General features: G+C 40.1%; 1 protein-coding gene across 1 annotated transcript in view; it reads left to right on the forward strand.

The window, feature by feature from the left end:
* Nucleotides 1-21,524: 21,524 nt before the first annotated feature.
* LOC147881712 (F-box/LRR-repeat protein 15-like) overlaps nt 21,525-25,896 on the forward strand; it is a 64,114-nt gene continuing 59,742 nt past the window's right edge. The window contains exon 1 of the mRNA XM_087401255.1: nt 21,525-22,356. Within this exon, the coding sequence (XP_087257381.1) occupies nt 21,692-22,356 (665 nt within the window). The 5' untranslated portion in view covers nt 21,525-21,691. The remainder of the gene's footprint in view (nt 22,357-25,896) is intronic.

The following is a 25,896-nucleotide window of genomic DNA, read 5'->3' on the forward strand; positions in this document are numbered from 1 at the left end:
ACATTATCTTTGAAATCATGCATCTATACTCTTTTCTTTTTGGGTTTCAAGTAAATAGTTAATATTTCTTAAAAGCAGCAATGCTTTACATTATTTACCATGCCACGATATGTAACAAGCAGAAAAGTTTACACACTCTCTCTCTCTCTATATATATATTATTTATTTATTTATACTTATATTTATATTTATATATATCTTTCTCTCTCTTGAAATTATCAGAGACATTCATATTCTACCAAAGTCCGTAAGCTATGAGATACATTACCAATCAAGGAAAGGAAGCAAAGGCAGGGTTTTTTTTTTTTAAATAAAGGAAAGGAAGTAAAGACTCTCTAACTAAACCTGTTTCTTGGATTTTGACATTTTTAAGTGCCCAGTGTTGGCACTACATAAATATGCAAAGCTAGGAGAATGCACGACGTAGCCTGATGCAACCTTCAATTTGACATTATCAAGAGGACCATTTGTAGCTTGAAGCGAAGCATGTGTCAACGATCATCAGGTGGAGCGAGGAATCTCTTTCGTTTGGAGAGATATCTCTTGTGTTTTCGGTAGAAATCTTTCCTTTACAAACACTAGATTGGCATAGAGGAGGTGGAAAGGCATGGAAGAATAATAAATTTCTTTACTTTCAGTCGCAATCTATTGTGTTTTCCCCCATTGTTTTGGTGTTAGGAATCCTCGACAAGCACCAGAGGGGCGCGGAGGCAAGAGATTTCTAGCAAAAAACGAAAGAGGTTTCTGTTGCATTGCGTGAAATTAGTGTCATTTCGGTGGGATGCCCATTCAAATTCATGTATGAGAGAGTGTGCAAAAACGAGAAACTAGTGATGTGAAGTGATTGAAGCTGGTTTTTTTAGGAGAGGTTCACATGGGCAAACGTGCAGTAGGGATCAACAGCTCTTGTCTTCTTCAATAGTCGCTCTACTGCAACCAGTGCTACACAGATGAAGCATATCGAGTATGCCAATTGTTGAACTATGATGCCTGCTCCTAAGCCTCGCAATGTAGTTTGGGGGAACTTGTCTATGTCGGGAATCGAATTCTCGTCCACATCATTTTGAGATAGTCTACAGTCATGAATCCTTTTTCGCCAGAAAAATCAACTCCGCCTATTTTCAATTTATAACGTGACTGTGGATGTATATCTAGGCACCGTTTGAAAGCACAGTTCATCCAAGCACCGCGTTCAGTATCAACTCATTTTTCGATTAACTCTAACCACTTCAATGTGCTTTGAAAGCAATATAGTATGAGATGCACATGTGATAGTATTCGGAGTCTCTGATATAAGCCATGGATTTGATGGAGGTCATGAGTATTGCTCACCAATTCTCGCATCAAATAGCATCATTACAGTGAATTGACACAAATTCACACAATCGAGAGAGTCGTTATCTTTTCTCGAAATCCTTCTTATGATCTCTAATGTTTTTGCAAATACCGTGTATTAGAGCCAAATTTTTCAGCTTCAACACGAGAAGATCCCTTTCCTTTTGACTTCGAAGAACCTCTTAGTTTGATTGGTGATGTTTTGGTATCTTCTTCATAACCCTCCTCTGTATGCTCGTCATAATCACTATTGGAAGTTGATACCTCCATCTCCTTGATTATTTCATCAACCTCCACAATTTGATTTGTCAAGTGATAAATAAGATCCTGGACACACAAAACAAAATTGAATCTCTCATAATATTCAAAAGAAATTACATAAACATAGAAAATTAGAAATTATTTATGGATAGTAACTAACCTTCCCTTCCTCTTTGATTTGTTTTAATTGTTTCGCTATAGCGGGCGGAGTAACAGCTTTCAAAGAGAACTCCTTTTCCATAACAATACAAACAATAGGTTTCTTATTGTTATCAATCCCAAGCATTTCAAAACATTCCTCGTTGGACTCACTCCTTGTGATATCTTTAATCTTTATTATTGGCTTAAAAACAGTGGGAAGTGTCTTTGGAAGCAACAAGGTCATCTCTTCCATATCAGTGTCAACTTTGATGGTCCATTTTGAATCAATGTTATTCTGTACTTCTTCTATGTCCCATAATTTTCAAATTTGCAATGAACCTTCATCAAATGGAGCAGGAACATCATAAATCTATTGAAGCTGTTGCACCTCAAGACTTGGATCCTTGGCACTTTTCTTTGGTTCCTTGGTGCCTTTCTTTTTAACCCTTATCTTTTGGATCCTAGTGGAAGCATCCTCTGAAGTGGGCTTTCCAAAGACACAGATTTCTCCAAAAGTTTGTTTGTTCGACATGATACCTACAAAAGACATAAACAATGTCAAAATATTATGATATCATGGAGAGAATATCTCAAGTTGAAAAAAACAAAAGCTAGTACAACAAGCTTGATGGTTTCTAAAAAGACATTGAGCTTCTAACATCTACATTCTTCAGGGAAAAAGACGTAGACATGCTTATTACTGGAACATGATTTTGGACTAGAGAATAAAAAACAAAAAAGCATGAAAAGTAACAACATTACAATGCAAAAACGACAAAATCATGGCCAATACGCCTCTCTCTCTCTCTCTCTCTCTCTCTCTCTCTCTCTCAAATTTAATTTAAAAACACAAAACAACTCCATAATTCGAAGAGAAAATTCTACTTTTCAATACAAATCGACCAAAAAATAAACAAAATTTACAAAAAAACCCTCTTCCTCTTTCCAACTATCCCTCTCTCCCTATCCCTAATTCTCTCTCTCTCTCTCTCTCTCTCTCTCTCTCTCTCTCTCTCTCTCTCTCTCTCTCTCTCCCTCCCTCCCTCTCCATCTCTCTCTCACTCCTTCAAACCCTCTCTCTCTCTCTCTCCCCTCTTGCTATCTCTCTCTCTCTCTCTCTCTCCCTCTCTTTCTCTTTCTCCCTATTTCTCTCTATCTCTCTCTCTCTCCGACAGGCTACAAGCCCGTCGATGATATCATCGATCGAGCGAACAGCCCATCGATGATATCATCGATCGAGTTGTGGGCATGCGCTCAAGGTGAGGTGAATCAAAGGGCTGCATGCATGCACTCAAGGCGAGGCTCAAGGAGTGGGGAGCACGGAAAAAAAGAGGTCGGGGAGGAGAATCGAAGGGCGAATCAGCGAGGAAGCTAGGGGAAGAAGAAGATGGCAGGGAAGCAGAAGAAGAAGATGGCGGGGAAACACTTAACCATAAGAAAATTGCACATACCTGGTGATTTTTTGAACTCTTGGGCATATTTGGAAATAATGAGAAACAAATGTGGGAATCTCATGTCTATAGAGAAAATTTTTTATATTTAGAAATTTCTCTATGCTCAAAACCCTAAACCTAACCTTGACTTTCATGGTCAAGCATATAATTTCCACCTTTCTTTGTTGCATGGCACTTTTGGGGCATCCCCTTTGAAGCTTTCCAAAGTTCTACATGGGAGGTTTGTTCGACACTACGTCTATCTCAATTTCTTCTTCTCATAGTTCCAAGGGTGCTTCCTTTGCTACATTGGATGTATCTTGTACTAGTGGTGGAACCTCTTTTGCTACCTTGGATGTGTCTCCTACTCTTTCACCTAAGCATGATGGTGGACATAGAAGCCCAGGTACTCAAATCCATGGACCTGATATTCCCATTGAAGAGAATGAAGTAATAGATGTCGAAGCAAGCATAAGATGTCAACAAGTGTTATCAGGTATGTGGTCCATGTCTAAGTTCATTCAATGGCTCTCTTTGTTTCGTTTTTGGAGCTAGAAATTATTTCTTACAGGGACATCTAATCTGGATGGATATCAATGACTATCTCAGCTATCACAAAAGGGGAAGTGGAATTTAATCTCATCTATTGAGGAGAGACTGAAGGGAAGACCAATGAATGTGGACCTCAAAAAGTCTAGCTATACAAGAGGGAGAGCTTGTATAATGCTAGACACCGCACATCTAAAAGAGACCTGCAATACTCTTTGTTGTAGCAGAATGTGCCTAGTCACTTTTGGGGTTGCAAAATTAAGGGTGCTATGGTAAAATTATGTTGAAATGAATAAAGATGATCAAAATTTTTATTTAGCATGGTTTGTAAGACCTGAGTATTCATTCAGTTCAAGGATTGTTTGTCGCAAAGCATATAGACTTGCACATTGTCTTGGCAACAAAAGGCTAAAAAGATTACAGGCCCACCTCTATAAAGACCCTTGCGTTTGTACAATAGGACAAATGAGAGTGCTTGGACTACATGGCAATATGGTATGCTCGTGGTTGCAAGACTTTGTGCAAAAACATGCCGAGGCTCTTCCAAATAGTGACTAATTGCACTTATCAGATAATTTCTCCAAGCATGAGATCCATTCCATGTACAAGGATGCCATGGTTACTGCAGGTGATGAGTACATGACATACCAGCATTTTTGTAGGATTTGGAAGAATGAATTCAACAACGTGAAGATACCAAAGCTTTGTCGCTTTGGTGTGTGTGCCACATGCATAGACCTGAAGGCCTTGCATAATAGAAGTCAAGGACAAGAGAGAGGTGTGTGTAATGATGCCGTGAAATTTTGCTCCGTTTTGACAAAAATTGTTTGCTTGCAACATCTAATCATTTTCTATATTTGCAGAAGAAGCAATCGCAGAGTTGCAAATGCATCGAGAAATGCAAGCTCTAGAAAGGAAGAAGTTAGCAAAGCATCGCAAGAAGAGCTACCAATAGCCTGATAAGTACATAACCATCATCATTGATGGGATGGATCAAAAGAAGACCAATCTTCCACACTTCAAACAAGTGCCCAAGGATTTGAAAGAGGAGAACTTCATCACATATCATGTGGTTGGATGCATGATCTACCATGGTGAATTAATCCCCAAGGTTTATGTAAAGATACCAAATGTAAGAAATGATCCTAATCTCACAGTTTCCGTTCTTAATGATGCATTGAGGAATCTTACACAACCTCTTCCAAAAGTGTCGTATGTCCAACTTGATAACACATCGAGAGAGAACAAGAATCAAGTTGTGTTGGCATATCTTTGCATGCTTGTGGAGAAAGGCATATTTTTTAAAGTGAAATTAGGATTCCTTATGGTGGGTCACACACACGACCATATTGATCAAATGTTTAGCCGTGGTTCTCAGTAAAGCTGAGAAGGAAAGAAGCATGGGATGGGGGTGCAATGATCCGCATTTTACAAGATGCAGATGTGCCAAAACCGATAATTGCAAACATGTAAAAAACAACAAATTTTAGACACTTTGTGTTTGGTGACAACGAGCGAATTGATCGATGTATTGAGAAGCTTAATGAGTTAAGCTTTCAACACCAATTTCAAATGAAGAAAGATCAAGAAGGCACGACATTGTTGTGGGGGAAGTTCTATTCCACATCATTGACTTGGGTTAGGATTGAAGTTCTTGAAGTGTATTCCAGAGTGTGAGTTGTATGTGGCACCCTTACAACCTTTACGATCAATGAGGGAGTTGCAATGAGCCATGAAGGAGGGGAGAGATGTAAACCCTATAAGTTCAATCAATGAGATTAGAGAAACAATCCAACATGCTGCAACGTATTTTGAAGATGTGTGGACATGGTGGAATCCATTCTTTGCATCCCAAAAACTTATCGATCACCTACTAGATGACCCCCAAGATGTGTCAGATTTAAGTTGGCCACAATGCATTGAACAAGATTTTGTAAATGTGCATATGAATGCTTCTTCAAGTGTGCATTTACATGCACCTTGAAAGAAGAACTATCATCGAGGACTTAGCAGTGGGTATGATGATTGTTGTGTTAGCAACAGATGATCCTAGTGGATTTCCTTTTTGGATTGCTAAAGTTGTGAAAGTTGAAAAGGAAGGTTTAAATACTAAGTCAATAGAGGTGCATTGGTTTTTCACCAAGTCCATGGATGCCTTCACGGGTCGATATAACCCAAAGGTGGTGGTAACAAGCAAGCGTGGCCAAAAAGAGAAGAGGGTGACAAAGAATTGTCCAAGAATTCATACTCTACAATTGGATGAGGTAGATATTTTGGTATATGCATTTCAATTAACACAAGCCAGGCATTTGCCAAAGGAGACACAATACATAATGTCCCGAAAAATTCCAAAGACATTAATCGGATGCAGTGAACAAATGGAAGCCAAGACACACCATGCAAAAAAGAGGGTGGCAGCTAAACTTGCCTAGGTTGACTCGGAGAATGTTCTAGTGGACAGCCTAGAGGAGGAAGGATCTTCAACTTCTACCGCACAAAGCTTAGGCTCTAGTGCATTTGAAGGTGTAGGATTAGAGGATGAGTACTGTTCTTTGTAAGATCAGTAGCATGTATGTTTGCGCAACAATGTGATTTGTACCTTTTTAGGATTTTGAAATGTGTTATGCCATGGTCCTTTTATGTGCATTGGATGCATAGGCCCTTATTGTATTGGTTTAAAAAAATTAATGTATTTTTTGCAATTTTGGTATTCCAAGTGTAGGTGTTTGTGCCCGTTTTCCAAAAAAACTTTGTTAGCAAAATTTCATAAAAGCATGGTTTTTATGTATTTTTTCAAAAACCGTCGCGCAAAAAGGCCATCTTTTTCAAATAAATGTAAAATTCACATGAAAAAGAGAGAATCTTTCAAAGATTCCCCTAGAGTTCTCTTTTGGAAGTTACAGTTCTCAAATTAGATGTTACATTGTTTCTCGCCTTTGGTATAGTAATGCACAGATTCGGACTACTCTCCTTCCAAGACCTCATCGAAACATAGAAGTCTGATGTGGTGCAAGCTCCTACTCATAAGTGAGCCTTGTTCTCCCAATCCTCTTCCCCATGAGTAGGACCATAGTGACTTGGAACATGACCAGGCACATCAGTAGCCTCAGTAGCACCTCAATAGCTAATACTCGCCTAGGAGTTGCAGATGGTGATGCTAGGATGGGCAATGGAGTTTCTTTTGATGCAAGAGTATATGTTTTTAGCAGTAGAAGTTAGTCATCATCACCAGGTCATGTTAGAAAGAGATCTGAATGTGTGTTCCCCCACAGTAGGCTTCTAAGCAAAGGGGTAGCAGATGTTTCACAAGTAGTGGTAGTGGATGTTCATGATCAGGGAGAGAGAGCTGCTGATCATGGAATGGCACTCTAGATGGGCATTCGTTCAGGTGGCTCCAAGATATGCATCTTACATGTCTGCGCTCCAGTTTGTAGGCAACAGTGGCTTGCTTTTTGGAGGTAGCTGACAGAGAGCCTACTAAATATAGATGTTGGGGCAACTTCAACAACTTAGAGTTTTGTGTGGACAACTAGGGCAGAGCATTCTTCTTGCAGATGCCCAAATCAGAGAGAAGCACATGGAGAGCACATGGGAAAAGTTTATTTTCATGATCTATAGCAAAGAGCCCTAGCAAAGGTAGATTTTTCCAAACTTCTAGGTAGCCTTCATTTTTCTTTTGGTCAACACCGGAATGATGGACTCCTAGAGAGGTTAGATAGATTTTTTTTTGGGGTAGGGGTGATGCACAAGGGAGGAGCTTAGTGGCATTCCAGCAAGCACCACGATGTTCAACCAATTCACATTTATTTTGGACCTAGAGCAACCCCTTTAACGGCTTCCCCATATGGAGATATGCATTCCTAATTCCAAATTATAGGATCTTAGGAGGTAAAAGAGGCAGTGGCAGATATCTAGAATTAGCCAGTTGATGGCCCATCAGATGGAGGTGGTACCTTGTGGGAAATACAAATCAAGAATCCTATCTTACTTCAACATTCTTGATATACTCTCTCATTGCTAATAAACTACTTGGTGCATGCGATCTAGTGGAGTAGTGAGGAGCTATCCCAAGCTTTGCATCACCATGACCTGCTCCTAGTACATGAGAGAACTTTGAGACACGGACCTAGCCTCCATCGAGCATCTCAGAGAGCATGACCTAGGGTTGCAAGGCTTGCAAATAGACATGAGTGCACATGGCTTGACCTCGAGGACTCAAAGACCCATCGTGTAGCGTTCTCCTACTATCTTCCCGAGCATGTTGGGTGTAGTAGGGTGATAAGATGATGAGGTAGTTCCTTCAAGACACAATACGCATGTGAGCGAGGATCAACTACAAAGACTGAGAGATATGGATGATCATGTTCACTTAGACTCCCAAGAGATTCTTGAGATGACCATGGAGTTCTATAAGAGTTTGTTTTAGGGTTGCGGAGGATTCCCCCCCAATTCTTATAACTAGGAAGGTTTTTTGGCCCACGTCCCACTCAGAGCATGAGCAGATAGCTAGAGATGCCTTTTACAAATGACAAGCACTTAAAGGCCCTCCCATCATGGGAGTGCCCCTAAGAGGAGAGTTTAACACCGGTGCTTTTGGGAGCACATTTTCACCCTCTTTGACTAGATTTTCTAGAGATTTTGGCACAAGCTGTCTACCACAGCCTTTGAGTTGAGGATGGATATGTTTGGTCCTAAACTTATGACAGCGAAGACTGGTCAATCTATTGGACACTGCATATAAGATCTTGGCCAAGGTCTTGATTCTACAAGTGGGGCCATCTAGTTCACATCATCCATTACATGTAGACAGGGTTTGTTTAGGAACGTAGTATATTGGACAACATCTTCACCTTTTGGGAGGCTCTAGGTTGGGCACAGGAGGAGACATAGCCTCTTGCTATCCTTCTCATGGACTTTGAGAAGGCACATACAAAAGTGTAGAGTGGTCTTTCCTAGAGGGCACCATGTAGCATTTAGGCTTTATAGACAATGGACCAGACGGCGGGTCTCGGACTTGTATGCTAGGAGATCAGATCAAATTCTTATTTGTTGGCCATATGGGCGAGGCTTTATCTCTGTCCCTCACTTAGTTCAATAGGAGTGATTGCTTGCTCCCTTTCTCTTTCTTTGCAGGGCTATTTCTTATGCTCTTAGGTCAAGGGCTTACAGGTTGAGGCTCTTGATCCAATAGGAGGAGGAGTCGGTGGACTCAAAGTTTGGAGGGGATGCAACATTTTACGTGGAGGGTTTTGTATTGAGCCTTGAGGAAATCAGGGAGGCTCTGGCCACCTACTATGGGCATCTGGGGCCATGATTAATTGGTCCAAATCAGTTGGTTTTCTTACATCAATTGAGGAGGTCTAGGAGGTTCGAGATTGGGAGAGAGATTTGGGTTTCAAATGGTTGAAGATAAGCTCTCTTGGGTTGTGGTATGTGGTCTCTGAGCCCTAGAATCTCTTGCAAGGGCTTATCAAGAACACCCTCCACACAGGTAGACAATAGGTACAAGCCCATACATGGATTTTCTTGGAGTTTTCAAAGTTTGGAAGTGCCTATCTACTGCTGCTGCAAAACTTATTTGGGCCAGGCCCAAATGCTGCGAGGAGTTTAATTGGTAATCAATCATATAGCATCCCAGGTCTAGTATCCAAAGGGATGTATGCTCCAACAACAGACACATATTGGCTAGGCACGATGGGATAGTATCCCCATGAGGCCTTTTAGGACTTGGCGATCTCTTTGGAAGAGGAGGACTAGGAGTAGTCACTGTCACACCTAAGGGGGGCAGCACACGAGTCAACAAAGATAGATGAAACAATTTTGGACTCTTGGTGGGAGGGACTGAGCAATACCACCCCACATATTTAATCTAGTCAATTCTCAAGGAGGACTGAAGTGCCTCTCAGGGTGCAGTTCCTCTAGTAGTCAAGGGGCTTCTGCTGGATACTACATTTGGGGATGGGAGGCCTCTTGATGGCCAAGGAAAGAGAGCCCGTTGGAATGAGGAGGTTTTGGATGGGCTGGTTTGGCAGTAGATCAGGATAATGGGCCACTTGGGCAAAGCTTGGACTTTTTTCCAGGACTTGGTCCTTTCATACTAGGAGGAAGCATGATGGAGACACTGGTTATGGAAGGCTCAACCTCTCTAGGACATTCATTGGGATCTAAGGAAGTGGTTTTGGCCCACACAAGTAGGGCACTCAAACAGATTGCAGGAGTTGCCCTTTTTATCCTATACGACACATATTGGCCTACACTTGTACGTATGCCTTGACCCCCTCAAGGGAGCACCACTAGGTTGAGCATGAGGTCCCCTGTGTGGTTATCTCTTTCTAGTTGCATCTCTAAACTAGCCTAAGACCATGGAAGGTCTCATACTTCTTCTAGATGGTAGCTCATGGAGGCCTACCCATCATCCAATAGATAGAGCAGATGCAGGATGCCATTACTATATGGACAGAGTGATAGAGATTATACCTCATTACCTCTGCAGATGCCCAGTAGCATAGAGTAGTTGGTCAATAGCTTTGAGGATAGTAGCTAGCACCCAACAGATGTAGTGAGATTTTAATTGGGAGATGGTTGCATGGCTCATAGAGGGGGGGCACGCTTTCTCAACACATCTTGCCACTCCAGCCTCCTAGATTAGGGGCCAACATGTGGCTAAGATCAAGGCATATGAGGTGACCAGCATAGTGTTTGGGATATAGTATGCAGAATCAGTGCCTGCAGGAACATCTAGGTCACCGATTATTGCAACTTGGTGATGGGAAGCTAGAAGATCCCTCTGACATCCTCTCTTGTCACCATTTGGTAGGAAAATCATTTACACCATGTGCACCATTTGGAAGAACATGACTTTGTATTTTAAAAAGACCGTCAAAAGTAAGGCCAATGTTTGCTTAGGTGTAGCCATTTTTGGGGAGGCTCAATAGAATTCGACAAACTTTGTCTTCGAGTTGTTGTACGCATTCTAATATTGAACATGAGACCAAAAAATTATAAAATAAAGATTTGAAATGAGACCATTAAAGCATTACAAGTCCTATGTTGCATGTGAAGCATGCATCTTGAAAAGTATAGGATATAACAACTTATTCAAAGACATAAAAAATTTGTTCTATACATACATGCAACTAAGTAATCATTCAAAAGTACACTACGTGAGCTTCTCCTCCATCAAAGGACACACATAATTGAGAACATTAGATGTGGTTTAAGGGGGCTCAATGTTGTGCTAAAATTATGCACACCCATTCAAGGGCACACTCCATAACTTTTTGTTGTTTTGTTGAAAACCAAAACCAATTGAAAAAATAGAAGCCAAACTAGTGTGACTATTGCATGGTGGTCTTAAAGCATTGATAGTTGGTGATAGTGGTAGGGTATTTATATCAAGGTTCACCCTAGGATGGAAGAATTTGAAAATGTGCAATTTGTGCATGTGCAAAGATCTTTTAATAAATCCAAAACTATTTACAATTTTATATTGGTCCTCTTTCCATGCAATTCCTTACTATATGGCTCATAAGCATGTCAAAGGTCATTGCATTTCATAATATATATGGCATTAAACCCAATAGTGTGCCCTTTGGCCTATTTGTATTTTGAAGCAATTTGGGCCACATTACATTTGCTTGAGGGCAACCGGTATATTTTATTTTTCAGATACTTTGGGAATTCTCAAATGAGAAAAATCCCGTTAACTTTGGGAATTTTGTTAATATGGAACTAGCCATGAGATAGTATGTTTTCTAGAATTACAAATGCTATTACCAAGGGGGAGCCACTATGTACAAACCCCATATAGCACATGCAATCAAAGGGTATTAAAAAAAACCCCTACCTACAGATTTTTATACTATATACACCCCTTCTATAAATTTTGAGATGATTAAAGACTCCCTTAGGTATGAATATTTTCACTTTTTGAATTGAAAACCCCCTTACATATGTATATTTTCTGTAACTCCATAAAAATATACATTTTTTGTAACTCCATAAAAATGTAAAACCCCTTCCATCGATTGCATGTGAGCTACCTTACATATTTCTTAGTCACCCCCCAAGTGCTATTAATCCTAGCAATATGCATCCACATGGTACAGGATTGAAAATACTCATATTGGTGGTGTTTATAGAACGTCATTTATAAATAATCAAAATGGTGGTGTTCTTAAACACCACTTATAAGGCTTGAATATCCTTGTTACATCACAAATATGCCTCTCCAAAGGACAACCATAGATTTTGTTGGGCCTTTACTGCATTTTTAATGGTTTCTTTATTTTTTTTGGAAGTTTAGTACTCGTATGCACCCATGCAAATACAACACTATCTATAGTCTCCCAACATTGAGGATATTTTGTGTTGTACATCCAATATTTTTCCAAAATCCCTGAATACAGTTCTTCATTTGTAGCATTTTGGTGAATGCAAAAGGGTGCCCAACATTGTGTACAAGTATATTTTTGTAATTCTCTTACGCCATGTTTACATCTACATCACTTTGTGCAACACCTAGCTATATTGGGTAGATTGCATCTAGTGGTCAAATTAAGCACAAAATCACCATTCTTGACATCCATAATGCATCTTTGGGTGTTCTTCATGAAGGCCACAATAGTGGTCATTGAGTTCTTCCAGAGTTTCTTCCAACTCTTCAAAGTCATCCTTGTCATCCATTGCAACAAATGTTCCTACACTATGTGTCCTTGGCAAAAAATCTTTGAACACTTCCTCTTCTTGCATCTAGAGCATCCACTATATTTTTCCAATACTCAATCACAGGTTCTTTGTACTTCGTTGAACTGAGCATCTGGACCTTGTGATGTTGACCATTTTGTTGTAATTCCCCAAGGAGAGATTTAGAAATCCTCACAAATATTTGACCTATTGGCCAAATCTGTGCAAGTTTGTGGCCAAAACTTTATTTTGATAGAAATAAATTCCTAATGAGTAATTTCCCTTGAAATTTTTAGCCACAGGGTTAGAACTCTATCACATCCTTGATTCCAAAGGATGGGAGTACAAAGTTCCTGCCTTGTGGAAAAAAATTTGTTGTAATTACTAAAGGATGGGTTGTAGAAATTCTCACAAAGTTTTCACCTTGTGGCCAAATCTGTGTGAGTTTTTGGCAAAACCTTATTTTGATAGAAATAGAATCCTAATGAGTATATTTCCCTCAAACGTTTTGGCCATAAGGTCAAATCTTTGTCATATCCTGTTTCCAAATGATGGGGATACAAGGTTTCCACATTTTGGGGCAAAAACTTTATTTGATGTGCATAAACAAGGACCTGAAGAAGGTTTGAACATATGGCCAAACTTTGGCCTTTCCAATTCATGAGGTAATTCCTCAAGGATGGGTTTAGAAACCCTTACAAAGAGCCCAGCAAATGCAGCATATGTAAGCAATGCGATATGACTCGATCCTTAAAGAAGGAAGAGGTGCAATCCCACAATCTAGATATATACATCTACTGGATTATATCGGGATTCCATTCTATCACAGCTACAAAGCTGCATATCAAGGGGACATCTGCACATTTTCGTAAAACAATGCACTTGTATGCATTTAGAAATTCAAAAGTTCTTGTTGATTACCCTGAGAATGACATTAAGAAAGTATGTGTGATTATGACTACGGATGCTTTACTAAGCAATGTGATTATGGATCAAGCAATTTCTTCATGTTCATATCTACCAAGATATCCATGAATCCTCCGTGATCTTCCATGATTGCTCATTCCATATACATGTCTCATGCTTCCTAAAATCCAAGGAAGAAGCACACCAATGGAAAAGCTACCATATCTAGATGCTCATCTAGAACTTGAGGTAGTTTCAACGTGCAAGAGCATGATAGTTGCATGAAAATGTAAGGAAAATTCTTTAATATTTATAAAAGACTTTATCATAGTTTTCCTACCTCTAAAAAGAAAGGAAAAGTTCTCAATGTTAAGAAATTGCAAGGGAAATCATTCCTTCAACAAGGTCCTTATCACAACACTCAATATAGAGTAAAGAATAAAGGAAACTACACAACAATCCCTTTTATCCTAGTGAAGATGCCATCCAAGAGTTGTGTTCATGTTTTTGTTGTGCTTGAGGCATGGAAACGGTGGAGCAAGAGGCTATGAAGGGGATAAAATTTAAGGATTGAGCTTTCCTCCACTTCTTGGCACTTTCCAAGCTCGCAAAGGCCTTCAATACGAAGTCTCATGCTGAAAGAATAGGCCGCCCATAAAAAAGAGATTGTGGGGGACCTATGTGTTTGTGGAAACCCAAAAGAATGTGATAAAAAGAGGTGCTTATAAGCATAACAAAAGGGCTAATTCACATGTTCTTTTTTGGAAGCATGTGGGTTCAATGGCATGGGTGGTGTGCCTTCCAAGTCAATGTATTTGCCATCTCTTATACGTGAAATTTTATTTGAAACTATTTAGTTCCTTGGTTTGTCCACAAGTTGGTGGCACATGTTCTCTGAGCCCACGGTTTAGGAATGCACATTTGTAAAGCCATGGTTTTGGGGTATCCAAACTAACTTGGTTACATCCTAACTTGCAGTTAACCTTATTCATCTCCATCCCAACTAGTAGTTAGACTTATATGATGGGATGACTTATTGACCAGCACAACAATTTGCCTAACTAGCTACTTTATCTTAACTAGTTAGTGCACAAGTTGATAGCCCACAATTTGGTAGTCAAATCACTATCTCCCATGGTTTTATTGGAAAAGGTCATGGTTTTGGGCTCATGGTTTGCTAAGCCATGGTTTTGGCTCTTAGTTTGGTGAGCCATGGTTTAGGTATATTAGATTAGCAATCCTCATCCTAGTGGATTAAATATGTGTGATCCAATTTGCACTATAGTAACCCTGTCCATGGTCAAGGTTTACATATGAATTCCACGTGAAAGGGTAACTTTTTGCAAGCCCTTGATGCTCACAAAAGGTCCACAATAAATTCCACATGAAAGGGTAGCTTTAGCACTTACTAAGGGGTAAAGGTATGGTTATGGAACCACACAGGTAACCCGGCTACATTAGAACAACCTTATAGGTCGAAATTTAGCCTCCCAATCTTTTTGCAGGCCCTTGATGCTCACAAAAGGTCCACAATAAAAAATCTCCCCCCCATAAAAAAGAATCCTTCACTAATATCTAATAGCATGGCAGCCCTAAGTCCAAAATCCATTCACATCCTTAGATCCAAGGACTCTTCAATGACATAAAATGTTCCCACTTTGGCCATCATTTAAAGGACCACAACTTCACCATTACGAGATTAAATTGGACCTTAATTGAACCGAAGTTTCAAGCACATCATTGACATAATATTAGCATAATTCTCAAGTTTATTTGCACATTTTACAACATAGTTACAAAGCCTAGTAATTGTACCAATTGTTAGCATTAGTTTTTTATTCATTTACAAATCATACTAGATAGTATAGACCTATTTTTGGTACTATCTTCACTAGTATCATTTTAAAAGGCTCAAAGTTCATTATTCAATGCTTATTCAACCATCATGGCAAATAATCATGATGAGTTCTGAAGTAATTATCTTGGAATAAACTTGAGCTAATTGCAATTGAAAATTTAAGATTGTAAACATATTTTAACTAAAATAACATGAACGGGTTGGCCTATATCTAGCTTTAATCAAGTTTAATATAAAAAACATCATGACTGCAAGTATCATGAACATCACAAACAAGCCAATAGTTGTTCAACATCATTTGAAAATAATGTTGGACATGCTTATGCTAGAGAAAATGAGGGTACCAATTTAGATTCCAAGAGTGATGAACATGCATTTTCCACTTTAGGAAGAAGCTACCAAAGAGGCAAAGATAGAAACTAGTATGACAAAGACAAAAGTAGCTTTTAAGCCAAAGTTACTTATTCATAAGGTCTTTGTAGAGATTCGAGCACATATCAATATTCATCTTCATCAGATTATCTTTCACAACAATCCAATCACTGCGGGACATGGAATCTTAAAGGTTAAGGCATTTTAAATAGAAGAAGTAAAGAGATATTACAAACAATTAATACAATAATCAAAATCAAAATCACACCTTGTGTGGATGAAGAGAATGAAAATAATTCTTAAGAGAACAAAATTCAGCATAAAATGCTCATTTTACTCAATAAAAACAAGATGCAAGCCAAGAGCATAATTATGATAGTTTGTTTAGTTGAAATCATATACTATTAAGAAAAAAACATGATGAACAAGAAAATTAAACCCTTCTCAACATTTTAACAAAATTGGTTTTTAATGCAAAGGAAAGCCGAGCCATAAGGTCATGACAAGATATAATAGAATTACCAACCACTAAGCTTTCAGAGATAATGCTACATATAAGAAAATTATATGAAAATTTGACAATTAAACTACCAGTTGCCAATAGGACTTGACACTGATGGTAGTCTACACCCACCCTCTCTTGAGCCTCGCATGTCCAATGGGTTAGGCCTCGCATGTCCAAGGGGTTAGCCTTTTGCAAAGACACACACGTTCTCCATGTTCAAGGAAGTAATGTAGAGACTAGCTCAATCTCTAGATTCTCTATCCTCAATTGTGTATAAGATTCCCCCAATCCATTTTCATGGACATATATTGTGGCTTGTTGACAAGCCACTTGATGTAATCCTTTGCACTTCTCCACTAGGATCCCAAGTAATTGAGCAAGTTAATTACAATCATTCTATGTCTCAGTCAGCAAATGGGTTGTCACTTGTGTTCAACCATTCATGCAGAATGTCTTGTACCTCATTATGCTTTCCACTTTGAAAATTATACTCACCTATGCATTGTGTCCACAACCTACTATTTCTTATCAAGAGGGCTAGCTTGGAGTGCAAGGATTTGTAGTTGAGATTTCCACAAGTGCCATCCATGATGGTTTGGTCTGATACATTCGAACTGTCAACTCATAAGAAAGAGTGTTCTACGCACCAAAGAGCTTTTAGGCTCCCTTGACTTGTTAGTTCTTGACTGAACTTGTAAGGCGAGTATATTCTCCATATTGCATGTTGCCAAAGTATTTTGGGAAGCTTCATTTAAATAAAAAGAGAGGTAGGCCCATCCTCCATCCCATTGGATGCCAACAATGCAAGCACAAACTAAAGGCAAGTTTTTAAGGTTCTTTAAAATTAAGTGTACAAATTTCAATACTGTCCACAATTCCACAAAAATTGAAATAAATATGACAACTATAATCCATCCATTTGCCCACAATTACAAGTTCAATTTATCCATTATTGTGAAATGCAAATACAAGTATGATTCCCATCGACCCATATTGCGTAGCATATTGAGCTCTTTGTCCAAAATAGGATGTAAAGAGAGCAATTAATTAATGGGTTCTAGGAATTTGGGAACTTACAATAAGCTAAGGCATGTTAACACATAAATGGTCACGTTACTATTGGTTGCTATTTATGGCCTTCTACATCTAAGCCATATGGTTGCATGCTTATCCATTTATGCTGCATTATTTGCACCCAGCTTTGAACGAAAGTGTAGTTTAAGTCTTATAAAGTAAAATCTCCTTTTTGGTATTTTAACAATGCAACATCATAACATTGGATTGTCTTTACAAGGCATTTTACATATCTAGCCTTTTTGAAGTGTCCACAATACTAATTGTTTCTAGGAGCACTCATAGTACCTAATAAATTTTGAAGCATATATATTTGCACTTATCAAAATAGTGCTTTTCCTACTAAAGCATCAAGGGGGGAAATGGTTTGCTTGTAAAAGAAATGCTAGTGCATAGAGAACATGTCTTTATTACAACACATGAAATTCGTGCTTCATGATGAATCTCAAACGGGCGCACCTTTTTGTATTATAATGCAGACACATCAACACTTCAAATGATTACAATTCCTTTGTATTCAATGAATGTTCATGACGAGTCAAGTAAATCTTATAGGCTGTGAAAAAAAATTCTTATAGTTTTTTTAAAAAGGAGTAAAGCAATGGAGACAAGAGCATTCCTTTGTGTGTGACGAATCCCCCACTTGAACGTGGAATACGAGTAGCATTTATATTCAAGTGTGATGTTGAAGATGAAATGAGTGCTTTTAGGGTGTACGCCATCATCAAATGAGATTTTGTTTTGACCTTTGTGTTTTGAGTTTTATTGGAAGAGCTCACATTTCAAGACTAGAAAGAATCAACCCTTATCTATAAACTTGATTGTTCGTACTATAACCATTCGATTTTTTTTGTATGCAATATGGTTATTCATTCCAATGGAATGTGTTCAAATTAGAAGTTTTAGGTGTATTGATTACGTCTAGAAATGTGGTTCAAACATGTGATAGTAAGAGGTTTGATATCGAAAATTGCCTTGCATTTGCAAGGAAGTTTTATGGGCTCTATATAAGGGAAAGATTGTTTAAAGGCATACTTCGAATGTCTTGAATGGACGTATTAGTAGCAAATTGATTTTCATAAACCTCTTAATAGAGGCTGGAAAAGATAAGGAAGAAAGCTTGGCCTATTTTTTAAATCTCCAAAACATAATAGAGGTGATTGAATTTTGGAATGGTCTCACATGTCTAACCAAATCTCTGTGGCAAAACATTTTTAAACCCTTTTACATTACTTAGCAATTATATTTTAAGTCCCTCTTAAAAAACACATTTACTTACCTCATGGCGCGTAGCAATTTTAAACACAATCCCTTGATTTTACTTCTTTCATGTTGTGCACATCCAACATATGCATGAATACATAGTCTAGCAAATCCAATAATGCACATGCACGAGTATTTGTATACATACATAAACATAAATAGACAAGTACATGCATAGAAAGAGATCATACACATGTGCATGCTTTCACACACATGCATATACGCATGCGTGTGTGTCTGTGTGTGTGCATGAATAGATGGCATGCAAGTGTGCGTACGAGAGAGAGAGAGAGAGAGAGAGAGAGAGAGATGTGACAATCTAGCTTTCTTATTCTTTTACGTCCTTCCTCCCACTTTTTTTTGAACACGTGATGACATTAGGAATAAAAAAATTCAAATGTAATAACTTGGTATTTGATACACTTGCTTTAATATTAAGGTTAAATATGCATGAGAGTCCATGCCATCATAGCTCCTCCATACATCGAAAACCAAAAGCTAATAATGTCCTTCACTCCTTTCTTCCAAAGTATCATAATTTCTATATATGTTTATTCATACAAATTGTCTTAGTGCTCAACATGTTATTTGGCTTAGAGAGGCTATGCTCTTATCATGGTTCAATATTTTGGCAAAACTAGTGTTTACAAGTGATCTACAAACCTCTAGAAACTCTATGGCACACACAACAATTCAAAAGGCTATCTAAAAGGAATTGTCTCACTTAAAATGCAATTGGCACGAGGCACTAATAGCCTAATAGATTATTTTGATGTGCTCAAATAGTGGCGATGAGGAATTCTTGGATTGAGTACTTACAAGTTTGGGACAGCTTTGCTATTAGTAGTAGTGGACAACGCAATGTGTTTGTTGTCTATTCTCTAAAGACAATTTGTACAAGGCATAGATGTGATATCTTGGTGGACTTAAAGATGGAAATCTCAAGCCAACATATGAACTTGGAAAACGTCCTTGCTAGTTTGTCTTGGCACAATGATACGTATGATAAGAGACAACAAGTGGAGAAAGTGGTGGTGAGGATGGGTCCAAGGAAATTGATGGAAAGGTCAGAATTGAAGGAGGAGAAACCACAAGTGAAGGGAGGTGGTTAAGGGGTGCATTGCAAACTCTCAACAATCTAAGGTCCATTGCACCCCTAGGAGGTAGGATGTCTCGACACTCCAGGTGGGCACCATGTTTACAACTAATGAGATAGTGTTAAAGCCAAAGGGGGAGGCTTGTTTAAGTTAAGGTTTTGCACTTTAGATATGAAGCTTTACTTACTAAGGAAGTGGTGATTAGCAATATAAATGCTACACTGTGGACAAGATTCAATAGGTAATGCCATAAAGGATATCTAGTGGACCCTATAGGTAATGGTGGTGAGGTTGACATTGCCATGGATGCGCTTAATCTTGCATGTAGTGAAAGCATGTGGCTTGTTAAATTTTGTCATCTTTGGGGTAAGTAATGATGGAGATGTTGTTGTCGCTAACCCTTGCATTGAACTCAAGATGGTGACCTTAGTGATGTGTACCACTCCATTCATGAGAGCTTGTTGTGTTCTACGCAAAGTTGGGTTGTGGATCTAGGGAACCAGAGTTAGGTCAAGTGGGGTCAACATATGCATTTTGACTGGAAGATTCATGGGTGACGAACACGGGAAGGGGGGGGAAGGACTTTCGAGGTGCCAATCTGTTGTTTCTCCATGTCTCTAGGCTCTTTTGCCCCAAAAAGGCCTCATGTGTATTTGCATAGGGGACAACTTTATGTAATTTCCCAAAGGAAGAGAGAGAGAGAGAGAGAGAGAGAGAGAGAGAGAGAGAGAGAGAGAGAGAGAGAGTTACATTGCATCACTAAAGCACTCACCTAGTAGAGGATCATGTGAAGGATTGAACACACGCACACATGATGCGGAGCCTCAATCACCAAGACTCATTCGGGTTTTAGTGGGGAAGGATGGGGGCGTGTTTGTGTTTGTGTACGTGTGAGAGAGAGAGAGAGAGAGAGAGAGAGAGAGAGAGAGCTAGAGTATTGAGTATTACTCTCCGGGGAGAGAGAAAATTCCTGTGTGAGAGAGAGAGAGAGAGAGAGAGAGAGAGAGAGAGAGAGAGAGAATTCCTAAGAGGGTGTGTGTGTGAGAGAGAGAGAGGAGGTCACGTCTTATGGGGGGGTGTGTGAGAGAGAGAGAGAGAGAGAGACACTGAAAAGTTCGTCTCGTGGGAGAGAAGAGAACATCATCATCCCCTATGAATAAAATTTGCAAGGGGACAGGCCCCGTGTCTGTAGACCCTGAAAACTTTATAAAAAGCAACCCCTCCAAACATATCGCTCTTCTCTCACTCACTCTCCCTCTCTCTCTCTTTCTCTGTGTGTGTGTGTGTGTCTCTCTGTGTCTCAAAATGTTTTTCTGTGTGCGCTCATCCTCTCATAGCTCCCCTTGTTTTCACTGCAGGTTGGGGGTGGCTCGAAGACCCTGCTGCTACTTCTCTGAAGTCTCCTTCTATGTCTTCTATGTATGTGTGTGTGAGTGAATCTCTCTTTCTCTCACTCTCATCCTCAACCCCATCCCTATCACATCCCCATCTCGCTCTTGGCTCTCTTTCTCTTTCTGAGTGAGAGAGAAAAGACTGCCTTGACTTTGAGCAGCACGAGCCCCAGGAAACCCTTCTGCTCTGCTCTGCTCTCTGTGTGTGTGTGTGTGTGTGTGTTTTTGTGTGCGTTTGTGAGTCTGTTTACCTTCTGACCTCTTTGCCTTATCGTCTTCATCTCTGCTGACTGACTGACTTTGCTTCCCCCTTCCATCTTCCCACCTTTTTGCCCTCCTCTCCCTCTGCATTCTTCCTTCTTTTTGGGGTTTTTCCGCATCTCCATGCCCCTGTTTGCCCCTCTTTCCCGCTTGCCTTCCCTCGTGGTTTCTGCCCCCTCTTTGGGCTTTTGAGTCCCCGCTTGCCTCCTGCTTCTGCTCCTCTTTTGCACCATCGTTTCTGCTTCTCATTCGCCCCTCCCATTCCCTCCCTTCTCTACAGAACTCAGCCAACCCTGCCCTGTTTCTTGCCCATCTCATTTTTGCGGCAAGAAGACCCTGTTTCTTGCTCCCCTGCTCGTTGGCGCCGTTGCCGTTGCCGTTGCCGTTGCCGTTGCCGTTGCCCTTGCTCCAAAGCTGCGGATTGGGTCTTCTTCCCTTTTCCATTTGACCTCCTATGCTCCATTTCGCTCTCACTCGGCCTTGTCCCCCCGATATGCTCAGCGTATTGCTCTTGCTTTCCCCTCGTTGATCGGACTATAACTGGCGTAATTGAAGGAGGCATGTCCATAAGGGAATCCAAGAGAGAGAGGTTCGATGATCGAGCGGATGTCGTTGGTCTCCCTCAAGTACTTGGGGAGAGTGGATCTTCGGACGAGCTGCGAGGAATGGCGGAGCCCTCTTCGTCAAAGACGTTAACTTGGGAGTCGGGGTCCTCACCAGTATCGCAGAGTCTGCCGCAAGAGCATTTTATCGGCCAAGCTGACCCAGTACTCAATGAGTGTATAGATGCAAGCGGCGGGCTGAGTAAGATCTCTCACAGACCAGGCTCACGCTTCGTTCCAGGACAACGGGCAGGCGACCAAGCAGTGGGCGAACTCGCGATGTCTCGAATTGATCTGGTGAGCGGTAGCCTTGTTGAAGGGGGAATCGAGAGTACTCAATTTGAGGATCAACGCCTTGACGGAAGTTCAAATCTAGGCTCGCAGGCTGGTTTAAATGATATAGATTGCTCGTCTAAAAGGGCGGGCCTTGATACGCAAGGCGCCACGAGATTTGAGAAAGGCTCACTGCCTGTTGAAGACCCCCGAGAATTAATCGAACCCTCCCCAGACAGCAGTAGGTTCAACTTGGAAACGGACATGCATGCGCCTGAATTCCTTCTGCAGCATTTGGAAGGATCTAACGTGACAAATTACAAGCGGCCGAAAGTCTTGAACTTCTCCACGTAAGTGTGGCAACTCAAGCAACAAATGATCGAAACACTTTGCACCAATTTAGTTGACGTATTTGAGTCGCAATCGTTCCTGGCGTTGTAAAATAGGCTGCCTGTAGACTTAAGTATGATATCTCTCTTTCATCTTGGCGATATGTGTGCTCCAGAAATATTCTGCATTGAGTGGGGTCTTGCACGAATCCTTTCAAGGATCCAGGGATCAGGTGATCCATGCCATGAAGAAAGGGGTTGGGGTAGAAGCACAGAGAGAGAGAGAGGATGCACATGAGAGAGAGAGAGGATGCACATCTCTTGGGTCAATCAGAAGCATCCTGTAGTAGCACCGCCTGTTTTGCTTGTTTTTGAGGTGGATCTTGGAGCAGGGGTGGGAGCAGATCATGGTCTTTTAATGACCTTTGACTTTTGATAACGAGAGCATCATTGCAAAGACTCCAATATTTTTTTACTCGCATGTAACACGCATTAGGATTCTGTGTCACTGGTTTGCCGGTAGATCAAAGGCCCAGCTTTAGTAAGTTGTGCTTTCATGTTATGAAGGGATTTGGGAGAGATGAGGTTACATAGGACCACAAAAGATGGTTCATCCCATGAGGGAGAAAGCTACCATTATTGCATGCGTGTTATAGAATTCCATGCCGTCCAAGTAACTTTTTTTCCATCTGGGAAATGAGAAGTTAACCCTACAGCAAAGAGGTATGCTGGTTGATACTTTTTAACAGAAGCCTTCCTTATCTTTGTGTAGCTTGGGAGTTATATAAAACCCTAAGCAACCTAAATTTATTGTAACTGCATACGCAACTTGTCTGATAGAAGTTTTATAAAAACCCTAAGCAACCTAAATTTATTGTAACTGCATACACAACTTGTCTGATAGATGGTGAACGTGGTTGAGTTATTGATTAAAGGTCATGTTTGTCCATGAGTGAGCGAGTCTACTTCAGTTGATTCTGAATGGTCTGGTGGGAGTTATACCAGTCCTAAAGTGTAGAAGAGAAGTGTACTCCGGTCTTGCTTGAAACTTTTAACTTTACTACACTCCATACTAAGATGACTTTGCAATTAATAAATCAAACGTTTTTACATAGAGTCTTCTGTTCCCCTGTGGTCCGAAAGGGGAGAAAAAGATACAAAAAACATTTGGATGCCCACTATGTTAACTAGGCTGCCATGCCCCAAGTGAAGTCCCGCTGCATCCTTTGAATCTGAGCCATGATTCAGAGGTCCCCCTAAGCTCTCACCACCCAGCCAGAGATCGAGTACGGAGGATCTTCCTCTGAGCATGAGGTTAGCCAGTATCCTTCCATGTCCATGACTACAATATATCATGAGAGTCTACCAATCTATGTGTTTGTTGTAGGTGTTCAAGGTGTTGTCCCTAGGGATCCCTCTCTCTCTACATACATACATACATACGTACATACATATATATATATAGAGAGAGAGAGAGAGAGATCCCTAGGGACGGATCTCTTTGTCTCTTTATATATATATATATATAGAGAGAGAGAGAGAGAGAGCTCTCACCACCCAGCCAGAGATCGAGTACGGAGGATCTTCCTCTGAGCATGAGGTTAGCCAGTATCCTTCCATGTCCATGACTACAATATATCATGAGAGTCTACCAATCTATGTGTTTGTTGTAGGTGTTCAAGGTGTTGTCCCTAGGGATCCCTCTCTCTCTACATACATACATACATACGTACATACATATATATATATAGAGAGAGAGAGAGAGAGATCCCTAGGGACGGATCTCTTTGTCTCTTTATATATATATATATATAGAGAGAGAGAGAGAGAGAGCACGTACATCAAGAAGTTATATATTGTGTGTGGAGAGAGAGAGAGAGAGAGAGAGAGAGAGAGAGAGAGAGAGAGAGAGAGAGTTACCCAATGGTGTCCTTCTCTTAAGGGGCACACATACACCAATAAGTTTTGGGCTAGGAAGTTTGGACACTCTCCCAAGATTTGTCATCGCTAGAAGTGTCCTTCCATTTGATAAGAAATTCGGGGATCATCCTATTTTTGAGAGGTCTTTTTATATAATTCAAAATTGCCTTTGGTTCATGAGGAATGTAAATCAACAAATCTTGTAATTAGACTAGCTCGTTTGCTGAAACTAAGTTATCAGCCTTGCCTAAGTTCTTCTTTAGGAGACTTACATGGAAAATCGAACGTGCCTCCACATCAGGCAATAATCTAGATACCTCTGAAAGGTTCACAATAGCGAGCTAACAACTTATAAACTTCATGTGTTCGTTAAGCTCTAGAATCTTTGGGGATTTTTAGATGAACAAATCAGCCCTTTACAAAAACTTGAGGTGAGCGCTTTTGATTGGATAGAGTTGAGCTCTATCTTGAGATGTGCAAAGGTTTTCCTTTACAAATTGCAAATATGTCTTTTTGCAATTGTAGAAGAATAGCAGCCGTGCCTACATTTATGTTTTGTAGGCAGGCATCCGCGGAGCTTTAGGTTGGAATCGATACATAAAGACAAATGCACTTATCTTAGTGACCATATGCTTGGCTTGTTACATGCAACCTCAATAGATAGTGGGAAGATACTTTCCCCAATCAGATTGCGTCCGAGAGACAAACCCACAAAGCATATCCTAAAGCATATGTTTAACTCGCTTTACCTGCTCGTCTAACTCTATAGATGAATTCATGCTTAGCTTAGTGTCCAACTTCTTGAATGCTTCTCACAATCACATACAATCTCAATCGGAAGCCCACAGAGACTAAACAAGTTTCTCCACAAACACTGATGCTAGTTTTGGAGAAGTCATTCTCTTGGTTGGAATGAACCTTGTTATCTTGATCAGTCTATCCATCAACCACCCATATGGTGTCATGTCCATGTTTAGTTAGTGAAACAACGATAAAATCCATGGAAACATTTTTCCATTCTGCTTTATTGACTTGGCATGTTGACAGTCTTGAACATATTACTCGCTATAATTCCGAACGTTGGTCAATAAAATGTATGCTTGACCAAAGCCAACACTCGTTGGATACCATGATCTCTTGCACAAGGAGTGTCATGACACTAGAAGATGTTTGTCTTCCTTGTGTCTTGGACTTTTTGGCATGTAGACGTTATCCTTTCGGAAGAAAAGACCATTTTGAATGGAATATCGATCTTGAAGTTCTCTCCCTCTTAAACTTGAACCATTTGGTTTGTCTGGGCATTCCCTTAACCTGGGCCTGTTGTCAAATACGGCTGAAATAACGATCATGCTCATACATCCCTTTAAGGGATAGAAACACATTAGTCCAGATCTCACGGAAACTCATAAATTTCAGCACTACAGAAGTACTCAAGTGATCAAACTTTGAGATGCTAGTTTTGGAGGAGAAGTCATTCGCTTGGTTGGAATGAACCTTGTTATCTTGATTAGTCTATCCATCAACCACCCATATGGCGTCATGTCCATGTTTAGTTAGTGAAACAATGATAAAATCCATGGAAACATTTTTCCATTTTGCTTTATTGACTTGGCATGTTGACAGTCTCGAACATATTACTCG

This window comes from Dipteris shenzhenensis, chromosome 30 (assembly GCF_047967505.1).
Source record: "Dipteris shenzhenensis isolate YYH24624 ecotype China chromosome 30, Dip_SZ_1.0, whole genome shotgun sequence".
In the NCBI taxonomy this organism is placed as follows: Eukaryota; Viridiplantae; Streptophyta; class Polypodiopsida; order Gleicheniales; family Dipteridaceae; genus Dipteris; species Dipteris shenzhenensis.